Raw genomic sequence first — 24091 nt, forward strand, 5'->3', positions numbered from 1 at the left:
TGTTGTGATCATGGATTCATGGTCAAGACAGACACATACATCAGAATGCATACAATGTTTTTTAGTAGTGACAGTGGCCCTCATTTAAATTGAAGAAGAAACCTTTATATCATGAAAAACTCCACAAGTGTACTTTGAGAAGTGAGTGGAGCAAGGGGATAACAAAATGAACAGAAAACAAGTGAGTTAATATTGCAGACCCAACATACCATACCATGTTCAGGTTAAGTATACCATTCAGACACTTTCAGTTACTGTTAGTCCAGTGCAATAAAAGATTCTGCAGTGAATTGGACTTGATTGGTTATTTACACATTACACATTTACACCCAGTAATTAGAGTTTAGAACTGCTCCAAGCACACAAGTACAAGTAAATACTTGACTTGCTCATCAAAAACTAGATCACTTTCAGAGTTTGACTCCTATCCAAAATAGGAGCATCTATCACATTATACTGATCTTGGTTACACTTTCTTTAGTCTAGCATCTACCCTTAGAGCCATACAGATCTGAAAATTCACATTGTTGCTTAGGGTGTGCATTTTCTTACTGCTCAGGTCGTGTGGTACCTTGCCTTTGCTATGGACAATGCTTGCTAACCAGAGCCTGCTACTACACCATGGATTCCTTTACAACAGCATCGATTAAATCACAACAGATTAGAAACGCACCCAAGAAGTGTAGCTTAGGCGGTCACCTGGTTTGGCGTGTCCCTTAGGAATGGTGGCACGGGTTAGTGCGTAGGGGGAAGGGGCAGCTTCAGGAGTGGAGACGCTTGAGGAGGCGGCGAAGCGTGACGAGGTGCTGCCGGCGGAGCGTGATGGCAGGGGCGAGGAAGGCGTCGACAACAGGAGCGCAGCGGGGATCTGCTGCAGCGTGGCGGCACGGTCTCCTGCATGGCCGGCGGGAGAAGTTGGAATGGTGCCGACGGAGGAACGTGGCCGCCGATGAACTGGGGGGCGTCTCCATGAGCGCCGCCGCTGCTTGGAAGGAAGATGCCGAGGGGGAGTGTCGAACCACTCGATCCTAAGGTTCGAGTGATTCTGATCCATCGATCCAAACTGGGTTCAAGGTTTAGAAAAGGGGCCCATTAGAATCAGTTTTATGGGTCGGTTCAGCGAACCGATGGGCTGAACCGCACCACCCCCATCTTTAAATGTACTATGAAGTCTGAAACTCTGAACCATATCCATAAATCCAAGAAGAGCATCAACAGAGAGGGACATAGCCACACATTCCAACCAAATTGCATATCAATTTCTCTGTCATGTATATATGTACATCAGAAAGAATCCTCCAATGAGTATGATACAGTACAATAATCCCTTTCCAAGTAACAGAAGCTACCCTTAGCCGATAATCCCCAATGGTAAATGGATACTTATTACCACCAAGAATATCCTTAACGAATTGATCCGTTAGTTAGTATAAGAAAAATTAAAGAATAATGGCCATTTCTAGCTAGCTTCTAGCCGTTGAGGAGCCCCATCCGTTGCACTGCAGTCTCTCACCACGCGACCACAAGGCTGACGAAGCCGAGAACTAGCGGCACGGCGCTCCACCAGGAGGAACCCACCCTGCCGGCGGCCGACTTGCCGGTGAGCTCGTGTCGGCCGGTGTCGATCATGATCTCGAACCTGCATGTCCCCTGGGACGGGTCGGTGGTGACGATGGTGGAGAGGTTGTTGAAGTTGCAGGCGGCCTTCTGCTGGTTGGCCGCCTGGAAGAACTGGTTGAAGGCATAGGAGACGTTGGCGCGCGCGTCGAGGTTGCCGCAGGATGAGCCGCCGCCGAGGCTGGTGCAGTCTGAGTACTGGCAGGCGTACTGGACGGCGCCGGCGATGGACGGGTCGGTCGGGCTGGCGTCCGGGCGGAGCACGCACCACTGCTTGGAGAGGTACCGGACGCCCTTGGCCGGCACGAGCGGGCGGCCGCCGGCGAGGTTGAGCCGGTACTTGGGCGTGCCGTCGTAGTTGAAGACGCCCCAGTGGCGCTCGAAGTTGCCGGGGTCGACGCTCTTGTTGTCCTCGTCGAGCAGCGCGAAGACGTAGACGTCGGGCATCTGGGGGCGGCGCGGGGTGCCCTTGCCGGCGATGATGCGGTCGAAGAGTCCCTGGTTGAAGCGCTGCGCGGCGGCGACGTTGGCGTTCTTGTCGCCGTCGGTGGGCCATCCGATCTCCCCCACGACGACGGGGATGGAACCCAGGCCGTGCTTCTCGAGTGCGGCGATGAGGGTGTCGTAGTTGGCGTCGAAGACGTTGGTGTAGAGCACGTTGCCGTCCTGCACGCTGGCCTGGGACGGCGGCGCGCCGGGGGAGGGGAAGAAGGCGTAGTCGACGGGGAAGTTGGGGTCGGCGTCCATGGAGAGGAAGGGGTAGATATTGATGGCGAGGATGCCGCCGTTGTCGAGGAGGAAGCGGACGAGGCTGACCATGAGGCCGGAGATGTCGGGGCGGAAGTCGCCGGAGGAGGGCCTGCCGTCGAGGGACTCGTAGACGTCGGCGTTGAGCGGGACGGTGACGCGGACCTGGCGGGCGAGGCCGGCCTTGACGAGCGCCGCCTGCACGTTCTGGACGGCGGGCAGCGTGGCGGCCTCGAACTTGCCCTTGTAGGACTTGAGGAAGGGCTCGTTGCCGACGGCGATGTAGCGGATGTCGACGCCGTACCTGGAGACGTAGGCGGAGACGTTCTGGAGCACCCACTGCTCAGCGGCGTTGACGCTGGCGGCGACGCCGGCGAGGAGGTCGTTGGGGAGGCCCAGCATGACCTGGATGCCCGAGTGGCCCAGCGCCCGGAGCGCGGGCTGGTCGGCCTCGAAGAGCTTCACCTTGTCGAAGCCGTTGTCGCGGAGGAGGCGCACGGTGATGTCCCCCGGCAGCGGGTGCAGCGCGCGGGTGCCCCAGTTGGCCGCCAGCGCCTGCACGGGCCGCGCCCGGAACAACACCGGGTACGCCGCCGCCACCCACAGCACCACCGCCAGCGCACGCAGCGCCGCGCACGACCCCATCTTCGCCGACGACGAGTACCTTCTGTTGATGCCGCTGGCTGCTGGGGGGTGTTGCACCTGCGCCGGTGGTTTATGTTTTTGTGCGCTGCAGCCTGCAGGTGTGAACTGACGATGGCGGTGAAGATATAGGGTCGTTCGTTCCCCTGGGCGGCAGGAGATGAGATGGGATGGAAGGGTGGGAAAGGGCGGCAAGAAGCAAGATGGTGTTTGCGCGGGGAAGGGAAAGCATATACAAATGGCGTTGTGTTGGGGGACTGAAGTTGATGGGTCTGGAGGGCAAGCAAAAGAAGGGATCAGATACCTGAATGGACAAGCGTATAGTAGGGATCAGGTGTGTCGTGTGTAAGCTACGTGTGCGCGATCCATCCGTTCCGTGATTTTTTTATTTTAACCCTTTTTAATCTAAAATTTTAAAAAACAGCCTAGGTCAAACTAAAATTCCAAGAAGCAGCTCTTTTGGTCGCACCACGCCGCTTGACGCGACTAAAAACTGAGTTGCGCCAAAGCATGTGACGCGACCGGCGCTCTACGCTGGCGCGGCGCGCGAAGTGGCCGAGCTGACCACTGAGCTGGCTAGCTGAGCGTGGCACGACTCAGACTCAGCCCATTACACAGCAGGCCCGCCGCCCCTCCTCCTTTCTTCCTCCTCACTTCCTCCCTTCCCCTCCCAGCTCTAACCCGAGCTCTCTCCCTCCCATGGCGCCGCCCCCACTCCTCCCCCTCTAGATCCACTCCATCCCTTACCCGATTCAAGAGGGAAACGAAGGGAAATTGCTCCAGGAAGATAACTCCTCCACTCTAACCAATTAGTTTTTTTTCGATTCCGTCGTTTTAGTTGGATTTGAGGTGGTTAGGTTTTGTGTATGATTTGAGTTGCATAGGTGGATTGAGTACGAATCGACTATGATTAGGTGTGTTGTATCGTTCAAGTGGTCGATGGTAACCCCTTCCTATTGTGTAGTTACTCTTGCATAGTAGGATTTCAAAGTGTTAATTATGGGTAAATTATTTTTTACAAATTCTTTAATAATGCTTCCAAGATATAGTTTTTGTTGGTAGCGTAGAAGTCGTAAGGAAATAGGTGAAGGTCTATATAATCAATTTAATTTGGTGGTTGTGTAGATGGATCGTTTAATTTGTTTTCTTCTCAGGTGGCATGGTTGATGATAATGGAGAGTTTGCAAGAATGAGGCAACAAGTAGTAAGATTTGATAGTCCTCTAACATTTGATGATATAATAGGTCGAGTTAATTCTTTGTTCAAAGTTGGAAATGAGGAAGAGGATTTAAGGATTCGTGCAAGGTTTGATGCAATGACAAAAGATCTCACTATGTGTTGATGCCTCTTGCATGTGATGATGATTGGTTATTTTACAAAGAGTTGGTGAAAGGTTCTCAAGTTGTTTGTGCCGAGTTAATTGTTGATGTTTATCCTTGGTATATGCCTCCACATAGCGATGAGCCTATCGAACACTTAACTCAGGAAGATGTGTTACCGGCCAATGAGGTTGATGAGGAAGAGGATGATGAAGAGGGTGGTGATGATGATTGTTCTCATGGTTCAGATGGTAATAGTGATGAAGGTGACTTTGATACATGTAGAGTAAACAATGATTTTGATGTTGCCGACTTGGAGGATGATGAGGACGGGGATGATATATCCGTGGGCTCTGAAAAAGAACAAAGTGGTGGTGAAGATGATATTGGAAATGATGGTGAAAAATAAGTCCCATTTGTTGATGAAGCAAGACCATCAGTTAATGAAAGGGTGACAGAACAAACTCCCGTGGTGCAATCAATTCCAACTCCAATGACGCAACCAACACCTGTGTGCAATCCATTCCAACTCCAATGACCCAACCAACACATGTGGTGCGAAATAGTCCTATACTTGAACCAAGTCCGGTGGGCCAAGCAACTCCTTTATTTAATGAGAGGGTGGATGAGGCATTAAGAGGATTGGTACATACTCTTTCTGGAATTCGGTTGCTGCAATTCACTCCGACTGAGCTGAGGCAATTGAAAACTGTACACGTACATGTCCCTAAAGTTTCCATATTCCATTCGATTCCAAGGAAGGCTTATTGTGATTCAGGGTTACGCCTTACTGAAGTTGAACCCGATAGTGGTGAGCTATTTATAGAGAAGGGAATGAGATTCGATAGTCTGGAGGAGTCGAAATTTTCTTAAGGGATTACTCGGTGCGGCACCATAGGCCATATGATGTGGTTCATTCATCGGCCAAAATGAGATACATGGTTCATTGCCAACATGATTGTGACTAGAAGGTGTGGGCGCGTCTACTACCTGATGATAGACAGAAATGGAGGATCACTAGAGTTATTCAATCTCATACATGTGGGACGTTCAAGGTCACACAAGAGCATTCTCAGTGCACGGCTCGTTACATTGCAAGACGGATTGCTGCAATTGTTCATGCTGATCCTGATGTTTATATAGCCGTGGTCATTGAAACCATCAAAGGATCCACAAATTGCGTGGTAAAGTATGGAGAGGCCTTGAGGGCTAAGCAGCATGCTAGAGCCATGTTGTGGGGTGATTGGAAGGACGCTTATGGTAGGGTGCCAAGAATATTACAAGCGATCGCACACTACAAACCAAGTACAAAGTGGTACACTCACACAAAGGATAAGGAGGAGCTACACAATGGTGTCATGAAGCCTGTTTTGGAGCGGGTGTATTGGTGCTTCCCCCAATGTGTAGAGGCATTCAAGCATTGCAAACCATTGATAAGCGTTGATGGCATATTTCTAACCGGAAAGTATAGGAGTGTTTTGTTGTTCGCCACTGGTATGGATGGTGAGGACCGATTGATCCCCCTTGCATTTTCCTTGGTTGAGGGTGAGAATAACAACAGCTGGTCATAGTTCTTGCATTTGGTCCGTCGGGATGTTGTTGGGCATGATAGGAAGGTATGCATAATATCGGACGCCACCAAGGAATCCTAAACATGGTTGAGGATCATATGGAAGGCTACCAACCTATTGTGAGTAGGTGGTGCATGCGTCACTTTGCCGCAAATATATGGCATAGGCACAAGAACAAGAAAGTAATGAAGTCGATAAAATTGGTTTGTGTAGCCAAGGTGGAGAGGACGTTTGACAATAGGCTACAGAAACTGAAAGGAATGATGAATGAAGAAGCAACAGAGTGGTTGGAGGAGCGAATGGAGAACAAGAATAAGTGGACCAATGCATTTGATGAGGGTGGAGCTATATATGGTGTGCAAAATACAAATATATCTAAAGTGCTGAACAAGATCCTCAAAGGCATCCGTGCTATGCCAGTATCTGCCATTGTGGAGTTCACTTTCTACAAGGTCAATTCATTTGTTTGGAGTCTCAATCATGTGGTAAAGGCTTTAGTTTGAGTACAAATGGATTTTCTTATTTTTTTTAGGAGGGGAGGACTTGTGATTGGGAGACCTTTCTAGGTAGGGAACAACTCCGCCTACGTTTGGGGCACTGTTATGAATGTTTGAAAACCGAAGAAACACTGAAGAGGAAAAATGAAATAAGGTAGGAGCACTACGTGCCTATTCCATTGTATAATGAGTTGTTTGGTCAAATTTGCAAAGATAAGATTCATGAAGAGAAAGGACGGTCAAGTGTTCTAATTGGAGAGGCGGTTTGAGAGGACTCATTCAATATTGGAGAAGGAATAGAATCAAATATCCACTACCACTTAATGCAGATGAGAGGATGAGGAAGAGAATGAAGGAGGAGGAGGGGAGGAAGGAGAGGAAGGATGACAAGCAGATGAGGAGGGATAGGTAGCTTCGTGATTGGAATGAGTTTGAGGATCTTTCCTAAAGGGTCAATGGAAGAGTATTTCCAACTATTGACGTCAAACAAAAGGGGGATCGATTTGAAGGAGGCTAGAATAGTTGCAAAGTTGGCACAATTGCAAGCAATGAAGGCACCTATTGGTGAGTTGCCTAAAGATGGCGGGTCTAAGATATGGCAAGGGAGGAAATGCCTAAAGGGGGATCGATTTGATGACAAAGTGGGATCGATTCGATGACAAGTTGCCTAAAGGGGGATCGATTTGATGACAAAGTGGCTACCCATAGTAGGGAGGAAATGCAAGATATGGCAAGGGAGGCGCAAATGGAGGCAATAAAGGCACTTGTGTGTGACTTACCTAAGGATGTTGCCTATGACACCAAGGGCAAGGCCAAGGTGCAGGATATGGAGGCCAAGGGCTAGGCAAAGGTGCAGGATGTGGAGGCCAAGGGAAAGGACAAGGCGCAGGATGTGGAGGCCAAGGGCAAGGACATCGCAACAGACTTGGACCAAGATGTGGAGGATGTTTGGGCTGTTGATGAGCTGTTGTTCGATGTCGATTCAGAGCAGTAATGGAATGAAACTTCATCCGTTAGTATTTGATTTATGTAATGGACTTGTATCATGAACTATTTTAATTATGTAATGGACTAATGTCGCAGACTATTTTAATTATGTAATGTAGTATTGTTGTGGACTATTTGAACCATGCATTGCATATGAGGTGTTACAAATACAGTCATGATACTAAGTGGTTGAACTATGTGATGTTTGTATCTCGAGTGAAATGTGAAGACTCTTGGTGTACAAGTGTAGGAGTGAAGATATTTGCTAAGGAGAATTGAAAACGTTAGTCGCGCCAGGCCAAGTGGCACGACTCCTTGTGGAGAAAATAACAACCGGGAATATTGGAGGGAGTTCCATTTGGTGCGACTATGATTAGAGTCGCGCTAGGACACGCGGTGCGGCTCCTATGTGAGCCGTGCCAAGTGAGACTCCCACCAGTATACCCGGTATTTATTTTTGACTCAACGTGTCACGCCAAGGGCCTTGGTGCGGCTAACTGAAGAGTCGCGCCAAGCCACCCAGCACGACACCTTGTGAAAAAAAATGACTACCGGGAATACTGGTGGGAGTTTCCTTTGGCGTGGTTCACAGAGGTGTCGCGCCGCGTGGCCTGGCGCGACTCGTGTCATAGTCGCACCAGCGTGCCTGGCGTGACTCCTTTGTTAGTTGCGCCATAGGAACCTCCCACTAGTATTCCTGGTAGTCATTTTCCTCACAAATGGTAAAGCCAGGAGCCTTGGCGCGACTAACTTTTTCACTTCACTTCGACAAATCCCTTCACTCCTACACTTCTGCACCAGAGTCTTGACATTTCACACAAGATACATAGTACAAATACATTAGATTCATGAAATAGTTCATTTAATGGATACACACATCACTTAACATTGTACATATCGACACAAAGTCCATTACAAAGGACAATCACGTTAACATCGGATAACCATGAAATAGTCCAAACACATTTAGTCCATAAAATAGTTCGACCATGAAATAGTCCAAACACATTTAGTTCATCAAGTCCATGATATTTAGTTCTACTACATAAATAAGCCCAAATGATGAGTTTAGCCACTAGAACGTGATCAATGTGGAGTGTACGACTTCTTTGTTACATGATGACGGCCCGGGTTGGTGGGAAGAACATTGACGCTACCAACATTTGTGCGATCCCGTCCCCGTGCCTGCCTCTTAGGTGGTGCGCTACCTTGTGTCGGGGTCGGAGCGCCTTGTAGTTGAGAGGGGCCGACCTCCTCTTGGCCGTACGTTGGGTCATCGTCCTCTGAGTTCGTAGTGTCATCAGAATCATCGGCGCTCTCTAGTTTAGGGGCACCTTGAGGGGAACCAATAACGAGAGCCGCTCCATGACTACATCTTCCTCCTAAAATGGCAACCATGGAAAATTTAAATGTTGGCAAGATAAATATGTCAACGTAATCCAAAACTACTATGTATGCCCTCACACCTCTAGATGTTGCCCGACTTGTGCTCCTTGCCATGCTTGAGGATGCACGATGCCTCGATGCTGAAGGTCCAACCTTGTCAATGGCAAGTGTCGGTGCCGGTGTTGGTGTTGCCAAGCAATTCATCTTGAAGGCCATTTTCCTACATCCTCGTCTTAGCCTCTGCGCACACAAAAAAAAAATAAAATATTTGCTCAAGACACAACCACCTTCACATAGACACACAAGTGACAAGGCAAAAAATGAACTTGCAAGAAATCCCTCAACACACTAGCCTCCTCCGGAGATCCTATTGGAACACTCAAAGCTTGTCCGGTCTCATTAGCAAACTTTCCAAGTTGTTGGCCCTGTAGAGTTGGGAACAAATTTGAATTATATCATTATTAAAATAAAGATCCGTTGCATATGAACTTACAATGTAATCCTCGAAAGGACCACGCTTCGGCTGCCTACCACTTCTTGTGACTTCATCGTACTCCGGGAAAATATCTTCCGGATCCGAAGGTAGGTCTTCAATGTTGGCAGTGTCCATTGCAACCTTGAGCTTCAGGTGTGTGTTTTGTTTCAGCCAGTCCAAATATTGATTGAACAGGCCATCACGGAGCACAGTGCCACCATAATCCCTATTGTTTGCTCGTAAATTCCATGCGTTGATTGCATGAATGTGCTTCTCCTCCCAATTCTTGGCACCCCTTTACTTGCGACGATCGATTCTACATTTATTTAGTAAACCAACAATGTTAGATGGTTACAAATTAATCAATTTCAAGGGTATTTACCGGGAAAAATATATGTACTAGTGCAGGTTTTGGCCTGTGTTGTTATACTCTGGAGGGCAAGTTTGAAGTTTTCCAAATTACCGCATCACCCTATTTGGAAGATGGTACTCGACAATATAGAAGCAAATTAGGGGCAAATAGAACACCAGTATTCTTCGTCCATCTTGCACATGGGACTAAGCTCCATCTCTTCAACCCCATTCCTACTATACAGCTGCCAAGTTACCTAGATATGCAATTTGAACTCTCTAAGCAAATGTGCTTTCCTATAAACACTCTATGGCATAGATGGTAGTAGTGAAAAAGATATTGCACTTACATGGCTATTTCTAAGGCAGTCAATAGTGCCGTTGTAGTCTATGTAGCACCGTCCTAGGTTGTCGTGGACGGTAGAAATGTTGTTCCAAAGATACCCGACAGTAGCTAAGGATTCATTGCCATCATATGGCAAATCCTGCAACACATTACCAAAAATCGAAGGTTGCTAAAATAACAAATACTTGGAAACAAGTTATATTGGGTTGCATAGTACGTACACCATATGCATGGCGTTCTAGCCGACCTATTGGAAGGTGCTCCCACATCCACAATTGGAGAAGGTAGGCACATCCACCAAGATTAGCATTAGCCCTAGCCCTCCTGCAGGCATCACACATCTGCCGATACAACCATGCAAGAGTTGCAGTCCCCTAGCTATAAGTTCGAATGTTCTCCCACTCTTGCCCAATGATTGGTAGCCACATCTAAGAAATGGTGTTCCCACTAGCATCGGGGAATAGGAACCCAGACACCATATGCCACAACCATGCACAGGTGTACCTAGCAACAACTCCCTCCTGAGTAGTAGCAGGTGGACGATGCAAAAGTGCCGCACCAGCTAAGCTGAACTCACTCCTATAGTTTTCCTATCCTTCACATCCTGAGGAGGATCTTCAGAATGGACTCCAAGCAACAAATGCATGTATCCCTCCATCCAACCGGATTTATGTTCCTAGTCACCGCTCGCCCGTCCACACGAAGCCCAAAAAGCATGGATACGTCCTCAAGCGTGATTGTCATCTCACCGGAGGGAAGGTGGAAACCGGTCGACTAGCACTGTCAGGGCAGCATTATTCATCTTCGGTAGCCCCGCCTTCACCAATGTTGCAAGCTGGAGGAAACCCGCCCGTCGAAGATACGGGGCGTACCTATCATCCCACTCTAGAGGAGTGTGAGTGCGGGGTCGTGAAGGGTTCAGGCAAACGAAAATTTATTGTCAACACATCATTAATATCAATCCTCCATGATAAGATTAACTACAACTTCGTAAACTTGGAGCTCACATACCTCTACACGCTCTTCAAGCTTCCTCCCACGGTGGTGCTCATCGTAGAACATCTCAAGGAGTGGATACCGCGGATGGTGCACCATCGTTCTAAATCAAATATCAAAATAAATTTTAGAAACAAAAATTCGACCATATGGCACAATTCATAACTTCTACATTTCCATTAACATCAACCACCATTCCAACCCAAAACCTAATCTAACCCTAGCCACTTCAAATCCTACAAAAATCACCAAATCTAGAAAAACTACTTGGTTAGAGTGGAGGAGGTACCTTCAAGGAGCAATTCCCCCTGATTTCTCCTTGAATCTGGTGGGGGATGGGGAAGATCTAGAGGTGGAGTGGGAGGGGCGGCGCCATGGGAGGGAGAGAGGGAGCTCGGGTCGGGCAGAGGGGAAGGGAAAAACTGGGGAGGGAGAAACAAAGGGGCCGGCGGGCCCAGCTATTATATGTTGAGTCGCTTGGCGCGACTCAGTCATGCCTCATGCCAGAGCATGTGGCGCGACTTAACGACAACTCAACTGCCAGCACGGCCACCCCGCGCGCGCCACATGCTCTGGCACGACTCCATTATTAGTCGCACTAGGTATTGTTGCGCGACTAAAAGGGCTACTTCTTGAAATTTTAGTTTAGCCTAGGCTGTTTTTAAATTTTAGATTAAAAAGGGTTAAAATAAAAAAAATCCCGTTCCGTCCGCGTGTGTGGTTTTTGACCTTGGAAGCTAGGAAAGCGAGGGAATCCCTTTTTGCTTGTCTTTGGATAGGAGATGAGACGACCCATCCGGCCATCCGAGAGGAGGGACCACCACCACCAGACCGGGGAGATCGCGTGGTGCCATTGCCGCTCGGACACGAATGCGCCGTACAACGGTGCAGGAGCAGCTTCTGTTTTGTCTCGTTTCTGGCCGGCCCATGTGTGATGTGTAGCATGGCCCATCTCTTGACTTTGTTTCTGGACACCAAGGCTATCTATCTCAATCAGGAGTTGTGTTTTCTTCTCTTCTCTCCCCGCCTCCTTACGCCATCTCTGATGCCAGTCAGCAGTAAGGCATGGCGACCACAAAATTGCGTCTGCCAATCGCTACAGTTCGGAATTGCAAGTAAATCGATTTGACACCCTACTGGATTCGTCACCAGATTAATACCAGCCCATTTTGCAGGCATCAGAAGAAAAGGCTAACCAACCCACCCAGCCCAGCCCACTTCAAACCCTTACATGCAGACATGCAGTACAATTGATGGATGAATGCATCTCTCCATGTTGCAAATGAAAGTCTGATGAATTCACTTCAAAGTTCAACCTAAGGAACAGAACATTTAATTTCCAATCTACCATGATTATTGAGATGTCCAAAACCTAATATGAACACAGCACACGAACTGCGCAACCCAAGGGGGAAACACCTCCCAAGTGTATCAATACTCATTTAAAGTATACAAGCCTGCTCCTCAGGTACTACAAAAAGGTAGATTCGACAAGATGAAGGGGAAATGGAAACAAGTTACTAGCAGCCAAGGTACAGTTCAAAATTGAGTTGCTGCCACACGTATGGTACATTACATCCTTGCAAGGGCACAATTAACTAGACAGCAGCTGAAAAACATGACATTTCCTTCTCTTTTTTCTTCCCACATGTCAACTTACAGTATATCATGAAGTTCAGCCCTTGAGGATTGCATTGGTATGAAATCCTTCCCAGCATCTCAATTCTCAAGCACATTTTGTGTCCCGAGGCTCAATCCCTTCAATTAGTACAAGAAGATTTGTCAGTACCTTCAATGTATAAAGAGAAGACGACAGCAGGAAATACAAAACCTATACTGACATCAAATAAAGCAGTGCGTTCAAAAATGCTTAAAGCTTTTCATGACACCACATTCATGAGTGAGCTTAAGTCATTTTAACACCCTCTTTCACCGCATGACAATTCAGAATTGAAACTTTTAATGGCGAATCGAAAAAATGTACTGATTTTAAGGGAATAAAAACATTAGAAATACAGGCTGCACAGGCCGACGGAAATCTCTACAATACAATAGCTATGACAAACCAAGTAATCTAGAAGCAAGCAACTAAACAGCATTAGCTCAACTTCATTTATCCCATCATTGGGCACAGGATGGGACGTTATGCCATGGTAATTTTGTAACCATCATCACCATGCACCATCAACAAAATAAATGTTCAGAGAAACTCGTGTCTTAGCACTTAATTAGCAAACAGGTGGAAGACAACAAAACTATCAGCAACAACGGAAACAAAAGAAATTTCTACAGTCAATGGAATAACAGTGAGTGATAACCACCACCATTCCACATACAAAAAATCACCACCAGACTGGTACATAATTTACAACCAAACCATAGTCTGTATCTTACTTCTCTGTATGCTGTGCCCTAAAACCACTACTTTACTAGAAGAGTTAAAACAGTGAAAATCCAATCCAGAAATTGAAAGTGTACTGCTAAAAATAAGTTACCATAGGTTATCCAGAACAAAATATGGATACACTCTAGTTGATAATAAAGCATACAAACAATTCAAGGAAGACTTTTGCAAGCCTGTAGTCTTTAGGTTAGCAATATTAACTTCTCAAAGTGCATTGCAAGACTGGCTTTCAATAAGTACTACATAGAACAATCCTACCATACCACTGCAAAGCAATTAAAAGATGTTATCCTAAATAAAAGTGAATGCACGTTTGTGTTGTCAACTTACCAGTATTTAATTACACCATCCCATCCACATGTTGCAACCTTGCTAGTTTCCAACGGATGCCACTCACATCCAATGCAGACCCCATTGTGGCACTTCAATGTCTTAAACCTCCTGCAGCTTTTCCAATCCCAGAACCAGCAGCTACCTTCACCGTCACCTGACATCACAAATCTCCCATCAGGTGAGAAGTTCACCTGACAAGCATAACCTGCTACAATGTGGCCAGCAAATCGCTTCTTCTTATTGAGTTGGAACCTCTCCTTGGTGCTGTATATCAGTATTTGATTGTCCAAGCTCTGTGCTGCCAGCCAGTTAGAGTTTGGGTGCAGCGCAATTGATGGCATTGAGTGCATGTGCGGCTCACTGATATACTTAATCACCACAGGGATGCCAAACTCCCAAACACGAAGAGACTTGTCATCACTCGATGTCACAAACCTCCTGTTATTATCGACAAATGTTATGGTGTTCACAGCCCCTAAATGCTGATCGTACTCTTGTGTTATCTGCCCTGATTTCATATCCCATTGCACAATCTTCTTGTCGCTCATTCCGGCAAGGAGAATATGCTGCTTATCCTCATCAGGATTCAGCTTCACAACATATGGGACCTTCCCGGTTGAGAAGGTCGAGATCACCTGCCCTGTCTCAGTATCCCAGTACTGTATGTTCCTGTCATACCCAGCACTCAAGAATTTGGTCCCATCATTGGAGAACGAAATATCCCTCACTGCCTTTGAGTGACCCATATATGTGCGCATACATGTCCGCGACCCGAGCACATCCCAGATCTTAATCTTACAATCCATACTCGCAGACAGTAAGAGATGCCCATACTTGGGGAAAAATCTGATGGCTGAAACCCCTTTGGTGTGGCCGACCCACTCATGCACACACCTCTTAGGGATGTAGCAGTGGTCGTTGCTGGCCTTGGCATCCTTGGGTGGTGTGATCCAGGACCTCCCCTGGTAGTCTCTCTCCTCCTTCCCGTGGAAGGTGCTCTTGACCACCACCTCTGCCCTCTCGCCCTTCCCTTCACCGCGAGCCTCCTTCTCTGCCTTCTTGGCCGCGTGCGCCTCGGCATACTGCTTCTGCTCTTCAGTGAGCTCCGCGGGCGGCGCTTCCTTCTTGCCAGCCCAGGGGCTCTGCTTGTTGTGGAGGATCCACTCCTCGGAGGCCGGATTTCTGGCATCCGGGGGCAGTGGTTCCTCCTGGTTGTCCGCCTTGGCCAGGAGGCGGCGGCGCTTGTGCTCGGAGGGGGCGAGGTTGTAGACGGTGTCGGGCTCGGGCGCCTGCGACTGCGCGTCGCCGACGATGTGGAGGCCGGAGGGGTCGGATGCGTAGCCGAACCTGTGGAAGGTGTTGTACTGCTCGTCGAAGAGGAAAGGCAGTACCGCGGCGTCCTCGACGTGGCCCAGCTTGTGGTTGCGGTTGCCGGAGGCGGAGGAGATGGGGGCGTGGGGGTGCTGAGGCCCAACGATTGGCGCCCAGAGCTGGTCGGCGGTGGGGTTGAAGGCGACGAGGTGGAGAGAGGGGTCGAGCGGGCGGGAGGCCGAGGCGGCGGCGGAGAGCGCGAGCGCGGTGTCGTCGACGGCGGGGGCGGCGGACTTGGAGGGGAGGCGGAGCGGGGAGGAGTCCGGCGAGGAAGCGGCCGCCGACTCCTCTGGCGAGGAGGCGTCGTCCGGCGCGTACGAGGACTGGAGGAGATCCATGGTGGGGGATCTAGGGTTAGGGTTTCTGCGGGAGCTGGGAGTTTTGTATTTGGATTGTTGATGGCGAGGCCGCCGTCACTCCTCGCGAACACGAGAGACGGAGAGAGGAGAGGGAGTTGGGCCGCTCCGAACTGGGCCGGTTTATGGGAGTTGGACATCGCCGACCAGAAATTCGAATGGCAATCCAACACGGATTTCGAATTTCTTGGATTATTTCCTGGGAAAAATTGTAAAATGCAGTTAAAATGTATACTCCCTCCGATCACATATATAGATTTTTCCTTACTCAAACCTGATAATATTTGACTATCATTAGCTAATATAGAAGTAGTTTGTCAACATAAAGCCGATGCTACTAGATCAAAATTAATTTTTACAGTATTATTTTTATTCAAAATAATATGTTTTTTCAGTTGTCCAAGTTGCAGTTTTTGGGCTATGTTCATGTTCTAAACTTCTTATATTTTTTTTATAAAAGGAGTAATTTGATTTTTAAAATTCTTTCCGAAGATGTTTTCTTGTAAAGGCCAGTAATTTACTCAAGCCTAGTGTAATTCTGACCCGAGGGTTGTTATACGTCTGTAAGCAACTAGAATTCTTATAGTCACTAAAGGTACCATAAGCAAGTAAGGCCCGAATGGATGCGTGTAAGAAAGATAAAATTGTCGATGTTATTTGACATGCAAAGTAAAGTTTGAAACTAAGTTCCATAATTCTCATGATATCTAAATTAAATTTCGATTGCATCATTTTGTTTTGACAAAATCATTAAACACATAGGCACACTTAATTATGTTTGGGTGAATTTTTTAGAACATTTTTTTATCAACCAGGAACACTTTTTATGAAACTGGAACAAATGTTTCATATTTAGAACTAAATTATTCCATCTTCACAAAAAATGTTCCCGAAGCAAGTCATGCCGCATGGAAAAGAAACTTGGACGGAAAAGAAGCTTGGAGACATAGATGGGCCTTCATGGACGAGGTCATTCAATATGGAGCTCTACCATACCTTAGCCGTGGGTCTCATTCAATACCACTAATATAGCTTGCCACACTTTTGCAGTACTAGGTCTACGTGTCATATTGTCTATGTCTCAATTTTGTCATCGAAAATTAGGCTTGAACCAAACAAGCCCAATATGCACATAAATATCGACATTTTTATTATATTAGTGCTATTGTCTTCTTTTCTTTTCATTTGCACGTGTAAGCTACGATGGTAAAATATTTTCCATTGTTTTAAGGGTTCATTCCTTGGTTATCATTATTTCACCATAACTTTTTTAGCTTGCCGTGATAGTTTATCAAATTGTTTGTCATACTTTAGCAAGCCTAAGAAAATCTTGCCGCGTTTTATGAGGCATTGACAAATGAGAATCTTCCCACAATTGCGGCAAGAACCAATTGGTGCCTAAGCTGGTCTGACTTTACTAGCCACAGGCGTGAGAAATTACGCAAATTATTTTTTTTAAACAAACCAGCCAGGAGAGCTATATATTAAAAAGGAGATGAAGCTCAGACTGGGCAAAAACAAAAAAGAAACATCAAACAACATCGGCTGGCTAGATTGGGACATCAGCACGCGCCTCACAACGCCATCGCACCACTCAACTCAACAAGCAACATCGACCGATTGGATTGGGACATCAACACGCGTTGAAACTCAACTCATCACAAATAAACAACTCTAGGCCGGTCGAATTAGGACATCAACACGCGCCGCACACATCTCTAGCAAAGTTGCACCTCATGTACACACACCGCTCAACTCAAGCTTGCTGCACCGCTGCTGCACAACCAACCCTAGCACCATGCCGTCCAAAGATGCAAGTACCAAAGTTTCACTTGCACCATCTTAACGACGATGTTCCGCACCGAGCTAGCCGCTGCAAAGCAGGGTTAGTCGCCACGGACCGCTGCAAGCCGTCTCGCCAAACCGCCACTACTATTGCTTGCGCCATCTTTTGACATTGTCCCATGCCGTACTAACCACTACGACGCAGTCCGTGACATCCCTTGGCCGCTCCCACCACTATCACACGACCAGCCAACACCACCATCACACGGCTCAAAGCACGGCCTCAACCAGCACCTCTCGAGCCCCTGCAGCAAGCCAACACTATATACTCTTTTTTTCTTTTCCTTTTTTGGTTTTTTTTCTTTTTTCCCCCAAGGACCTCACCGGTAGCCACCGTAGCATGGCAAATTACGTGGGCATCCAAAGCAACACCTCCAAGAAGGATTGTGATGCTACAAGCACCACAGTCGCTTGACCAGATGGTCAGGGTTTTCACCTTGGAAGAACACCGCGTGCAAGAGGGAAGGAGCAAAACGATGACGCTTCCATGGAAGGGAATGTCGCCCGAAGGCATTGCCATCATCGGTTGAAGACAGGTAGGGCTTTTGCCTGGTCCCAACCCTCCTACACGCATTGGTCACACGCCCACATCCACCCTTGTCGTGCCACAGAAGCCACTGCCTCTGTAACTAGACAAAGGTGACCATCACGGACGTCTCTGCTGCCACCAAACGTCATGATACGCCGTAGACGTCTCCGCTTCACGTGCCAGCAAGGATCAAATGTCGTTGCCGCCCTGAGGCCACTGTTGGCAGCCAGGGCTGCGAGTCACCGCCACCAGGCCGTGAGTAGCTTCCTTCATGCCTTGGCTTGAGCTGCCAGCCCAGGACACTATGCCGTCATTGCCACAAGAGCCGAGCCTGCAGCGAGATGCCGCCGTTGTCGTGCCGCCACGGTGCCGCGTGCCTAGCTGAGAGCTGCCGCCTCGGCGTTCGCCTAGAACCGCGAACAGCACGCAACCTCGAACCTTGCGCTGCAGCCGTGCAGGCCCGTGCGCTGCCGTCGCAGCCCCGAACCATCTGTAGATGCCGATGCCGCTGGGCCAAGTAGCCCGAGATGCCCGCAGCCGCATTATGGCAAGACTTCAAACAAAAATATGTCCTCAATTGTTTGTTGACGGCAATTAGCGCGTCAATTGGTGAACCGCAAGCGCATGAATCAGTTGTAGCTTTTCTCTTAGAGTAATCCCTCAAGGGTTTATCAATCCGTGGAACATGTGAGATGCTGGCTCTTACTTTGTACTAATCTTACTAACAGAATCAGGCAATATGAGTTGTGTAGAAAGACAAACTAATCTAAACTAACAAGAGCAAAGGGTGATATAAGATAGAAAACAAAGATAGATATGCGTTCCCTCCCTAGGATCTAGGTTCTCATGAATATGCATCTACTACACAAAAGGGGCGTTACCTTTACTAGCTTCACAGTGGTTATGTGCTCGCTTCACTCTTTCCCTCCTGCGAGGGGGTGCAGGAACACCCTAGGCCGATCGGCCTAGGGCTCCTCAAGCTGATCGGCCTGAGGGCTTCCTTGCGCCTCCTGACTCCCGCCGGCGTTGGTCGTCACAGTGATCTGATCTAATCCTTGTTTTTCATCTTGTGGTGGCGGCGGCTAGGTTTAAGCTCATCGGGATTCTCCTCCTTGTTGAATGTGTTGGGTATTTATAGTTGGTGGCATCGGTTGGGGTGCCTTCAAGGTCAAGTATCTAGAAAATAATTCTAGGAACGTTGCGGGCTTCCTCATGGTGAAAGGGGACGTCGAACGGGGCTAAAAACGGGCCAGGCCGATCGGCCTGGACCCCTATGGGCCGATCGGCCTGCCCTATTTTGGCTTCTAATGTCTGAACGTTTTATACAAAACTTGTAGATCTCGTTGAGCCATGCAATTTTTTCTGTAAATTCGCCCCAATTGGAGTTCGGATTAGGAAGATATGGCCCATGCAAGTTTGAGCTCCTCTTTCGGGTGCAGTTCAATGTTTGTGTTTGGACCTTCCAATATCCAAAGTCCAGTCCCAAATGCAACTTGTAGAAAAACCCTTCATTTATATCGTATTTCCTGTGATTTTGCAATATGGTCCAAAACACAACACATATGCGAATATGGGGTTATTTCAGGTGCCAAATGGCAGGTTAGTATAAGAATATGCCTGAAAACACTAGTTAAATGGCACTAAAAGTGTGTCAATAACGAGCATCAACAATCGCTCCATGCTTAAACCTTGCTCGTCCTTGAGTAAGTCAATTCTTGCTTTCTAGAGAAATCAGCATTGCCTTCCAATGTCATCCCTGCACTTAGTTATACATGACAAGACATATTGTTCTCTCTTTAAGTATTTAGCATTAAAGTTCAAGTTATGACCGACTTCTTTTTCGATAGACTAGCAATAAAGAACAAGCCACAATAAAAGATAAATACAATGCTCTTCAACTTAAGTGAACTTTAGACCCTTACATTGTTATATTGTCAATAGTTTTTCAAAAAGATGCATATCCAATATAAGTGAGATTCTCTTACAAAAGTTCATGGAAACACTCGTCTCATCAAGTCACTCAAGCCTAAACTAGATTATTTTCAACCTATTCTACTCATATATGAATGTGGAAGGCTTATGTGGAGCTTGGTAGGTAGAAAACAATCCTAGCAAAATATTATATCTAAAATATTGTGAAACTAAGAGAGAGATCTATTGGATTTACTCAGACTTGTCAAAAAGGCCATGGAAAATAAATTTTAGAGAGGGAGAGAGATGAAACACATACATTTCGATAGGTGGACATGTGCAAAAAGCAAATGAATGATCCTGAGGTACAAATGAAGTCCTCGTTATCTGATTGCACATGACTGGAAAATGATGAGTATGATATAACAACGGTAGCCTTGTTGAGCTGATCAATAATACTTCAGGAGATGAGGAGCTTATTCTTTTTTTCTTTTCTTTTCTTTTCTTTTCTTTTCTTTTTCTTTCTTCTTTCTCTTTTTTTTTCATTTTTTCTTCTTATTATTTTTTTTCCTTCTTTCTTGTTCTTCTTTTTTCTTTCCAATTCTGGTGTAACAAATTTCGATCCAACCAGTAGCTGTTAGGGAAAGATTGTGCACTGACTCACAAATCTTGGTCCAACCAGCAACTGTCAGGGAAAGATTGTGCACTGACTCTCAAATCTTGGTTCTACTAGCAACTATCAGGGAAAGATTGTGCATTGACTCTCCTCCAATGCTTGAACGATGCTCGTCCTCGAGCATGAAAAGTAAGTAAAAATTTTCTTCTGGTGGGTATAGAAATGACCTCCGAAAAATTTAATCATACTCATCTTAATAGGTTGTGGTCAAGGAGATAGTCATAAAATGATAATTTGGGTTGAGGTTGGATGCCCAGCGAGGTTTGCGAGATTTCCGATGTGAAAATTCGCAATGCATGGATAGAAAGGCTAGCAATAAAAGGTTACACAAAGGAATAGCCAGCTTCTAAGTCTTGTACCATAGAAATCAATCTTAATCCAACTCATCAAAACATAAGTTTGCAATCTAAAGATTTCATCATGAAAGATCATGCATGTATACAGACTCCGGTAGGTAGACCTTTGCAAGAGATTCACAAATGTAGATAGCATATGAATTAAGTTTCAATAAGAAGACAAGTTGTCAAGTAATCAGTAAACTTAAATCAGAGAGTAACTGAATGAATGTTTGTCTAGAATATAGTCATTTAACCTCTATAATTAAACGAGTTGGTATTTAAATCAATTTAAGATCATTTTTAGAGAGCAATTAGTCAAGGCATATACAATATCGTGTAGGTAAAACAAAGCGGCAACTTTCATCATTTTTCCATAAGCAAAGATAATATAGAACATTGAGGTGAGCACATGGTCATGACTTTTATTGAAAATAAAAATAAATCTGGGTTGTCCTCCTAGTGGCCATGTTATTATCACACAAATGTTGCACTAAATTGAAGGTTGAAGGCATACATACATACATATACATAGAGAGAGGGTGAGTATACTCTGTGGTAAAAATAAATCTGAGTTGTCCTCCTAGTAGCCATGTTATTATCACACAAATGTTGCACTAAGTTGAAGGTTGAAGGTATACATACATATATAGAGAGAGGGTGAGAGGGTGAGTATACTCTGTGATCGGTCATAGAATAGTTACTCTATAGCCAGGCCTCTTGGCACCTGGGTCCACAGCTCCCTGCCGATCCGGGCTTCCACGAACGAGCGAGCCGAGCCTCCAGTAGCTACGGAGCCGAGAGTCATCACGTAATTGGCTCTGAGAGGAGCTGGAGTCATTAGTCATTACTACATAATCAAAGCAGATTCTTCTTACCAAAACTGTTCCGTCCAGGATGCATGCAGGTTATGAGAATTGTCTACACGTGCATGAAGTTATGATAATTTTTTTTCAAACTTGCATGTTACGAGAATACAAAATCAGGGTTGGCTGTTTTCTATAAACAAATAAAAAATCTTTTTACCGTTTTACGAGAATGCGCGGATCAAGTTACTAGAATATTATTATTCATTTTTTACGACAATATTCTACTCCTTCGGTAAAGAAATAAGATTTTTTACGAGAATGCGTGGATCAAGTTACTAGATATTATTATCATTTTTTACGCCACTACTCTACTCCTCTAGTAGTGTACCAAAAGTTATCTGATGGTTTACTGTAATACATTAGTTAGTAAAAGATGGTTTAATTTGAATATATCTAGTATTTTACCAGAACACGTATGAATTATGACAATGGCTTATGTACTGGAATCTATATAGGCGATTACTACAGTAAAACATTAACAGAGGGATATGGCATATATGAACTATGACTTGCTTTAAGTACTGTACAATAATTTAGAAAACATTACACGCTTATAGACACATATATGTGTACATCAGAATTAGAGAATCATTTGGAGTTTCTCTCGTTCAGTTGCAGCAAGTTGGCCAGATACTGAACTCAGAATTAATCAACCATGCCTATTAGCTGCTCTTAAGTGAGCGCATCTTGCCCAGAACTTGCCACAAGGCCTCATCACCTGAAAACTTCGTAACAAGGAGAATAGTAAACAAATATGTTCATTTCACATCTGTAATAAGCGTTTAGATGATTGAGAGCAAATATGCATGCAGATTAGGCATACATCAACATATGGGCAGATAAATTGCAAAAATATGAAGAATCACATAATGAATTGACAGCAGTCGAGTAGAAGTAGAAGGAAACTAACTTCCAAGCACTAACACAATAGGGATATTTGGTCCTCTGTTCTGCAACTGAAAACAGAGCAGCTGAAAGATCTTAATATTGAATATACTATACTACAACTGAAAACTAGAGCAGCTAGAAAAGCAAACAATGCTAATTATACCCATAAAAATTCGCATACACTACTACCATTTTGTATGGTCTTGTGTCTCGGATTTGTGGGGAACCAAATTTACGATAACTAAATAGCATGAAACAACACATCTACTATAATATCTTTGCAGTTATTGGAAGCTATGGTAGATATCTTTTTGTTACTAGGGATCTTAAGCTCCTTACTACAGGACTGCTGAACAAATCAATTTTCAATCTGCAATGGTGAAAAATCAAAACTGTTACTCTGAAAAAAGTGAGGAATGATAAGACAGCCATGCTTGTTTGAATTTACCACAATGCCATCATCAATTTACTATAATGGTTAGGTTAATGGTTTGGCCAATTTTAGGAGAATGGCTTCATTAATTAACCACAAGGTCATTTACCACAATGGCATGATCAAGTTACTATAAAATAGTGCCGAGTTTATTATCCCTCGTACCAGAATTACGAAAATTGATACTTACATGGTCAAATTTACAACAATGGCATGCATAATCAATATCTAGAATGGCACAATCAAGTTACTATAAAATGATGCCAAATGTTTTAGAATCCAGCATAGCATGGTGATAGCAATGGCTTCAGCAATGACCCAAAACTTACTGATGACTTCAGTATTGTATATAATTTACCAGAAGCAAAATCCTAGTGACAAGCTTACTGCGATATACCTCTTTGGTTTAAATGGAGATCGCAAGCACGTTTGCCCAATAAATCTGCTAAAAAAACCGAATTTCAATCTGCAGTAAGAGTCAAAAGATAACGAGACTTTGAGAATTTGGGTGTTTGGCAGGAGGTGTCAATCGGTCCCAAACCTGATTCGCATTTGAGGTTATGCAAAGGAAAAAAAAAAACAAAATTAGCAATGATGGAATCAATCGAATCAAACTGTTTAGATAGGAAGAGGGGATTAACTCGCATAAGCCTTGTGTGGTGCGGAACCTGAATGCTGTTAATCTCCCCTGAATTTGCTTCATCTGCCCTAATAAAAAAAATAGTGTATTGTGTTTTCTTTTGTGAACACATGTAAATCGAAGGAAATAAGCTCGCAGGCATAAACGCATAACATAATTTATCTATCAAAAGTACAGTAACAGAAATAGCAATTTGACGTAACTTTCATACTATAGTCAGGTGAAGTCAAGGTAAATTTACCACATGATGTATCAATCAAATTTGTAGTAACTCGTAGAAGTAGGAAATACACATAATTCAGAAAAATAGTAAATTAAACAAATAATTTCCCACTGTGCAGGGCTAATGAGAGGCATAGTAAGTTTACAAGAATTATGTTATGCAGCATGGTAATTTACTATAAGGAGCCATCAAATCATTCAAAAATATATTTGTACCTACTATGTATGCAGGATGGTATCTGGAGTAGTAAATCTACTTGTACATGTACAGGTAATAGATGGAACCAAACAAATATGGGTGCTATGCAACCTGCAGCTATCTAAAGTCTATTGAATCAAATAAAA

The 24091-nt window shown here is 45.4% G+C and overlaps 2 protein-coding genes and 1 long non-coding RNA gene across 3 annotated transcripts; all 3 read right to left on the minus strand.

The window, feature by feature from the left end:
- Positions 1-1237: 1237 nt before the first annotated feature.
- Positions 1238-3370, minus strand: LOC117839059 (glucan endo-1,3-beta-glucosidase 5). Its single transcript, XM_034719304.2, has one exon. It carries the CDS (start codon positions 3007-3009, stop codon positions 1510-1512), a length of 1500 nt encoding a protein of 499 aa, XP_034575195.1. The 5' UTR covers positions 3010-3370; the 3' UTR covers positions 1238-1509.
- A 4922-nt stretch (positions 3371-8292) lies between these two features.
- On the minus strand, positions 8293-12136 carry LOC117838951 (uncharacterized). Its single transcript, XR_011897087.1, has 4 exons — positions 10950-12136; positions 9298-9557; positions 8847-9191; positions 8293-8762 (listed from the first exon to the last, which is right to left on the minus strand). It is a non-coding gene; the product is annotated as an uncharacterized lncRNA (long non-coding RNA).
- A 194-nt stretch (positions 12137-12330) lies between these two features.
- On the minus strand, positions 12331-15471 carry LOC117838950 (uncharacterized). The gene is made up of 2 exons (XM_034719160.2): positions 13669-15471; positions 12331-12692 (listed from the first exon to the last, which is right to left on the minus strand). The coding sequence occupies exons 1-2, from the start codon at positions 15378-15380 to the stop codon at positions 12686-12688; spliced, it is 1719 nt and encodes a 572-aa protein (XP_034575051.1). The 5' UTR covers positions 15381-15471; the 3' UTR covers positions 12331-12685.
- Between the last annotated feature and the right edge of the window lie 8620 nt (positions 15472-24091).

Source organism: Setaria viridis, chromosome 9 (assembly GCF_005286985.2).
Source record: "Setaria viridis chromosome 9, Setaria_viridis_v4.0, whole genome shotgun sequence".
NCBI lineage: Eukaryota > Viridiplantae > Streptophyta > Magnoliopsida > Poales > Poaceae > Setaria > Setaria viridis.

Excerpts from the sequence above, each read along its gene's own strand:
- LOC117839059 (XM_034719304.2), bottom strand. The coding sequence starts at position 3,009 with ATGGGGTCGTGCGCGGCGCTGCGTGCGCTGGCGGTGGTGCTGTGGGTG.
- LOC117838950 (XM_034719160.2), bottom strand. The coding sequence starts at position 15,380 with ATGGATCTCCTCCAGTCCTCGTACGCGCCGGACGACGCCTCCTCGCCA.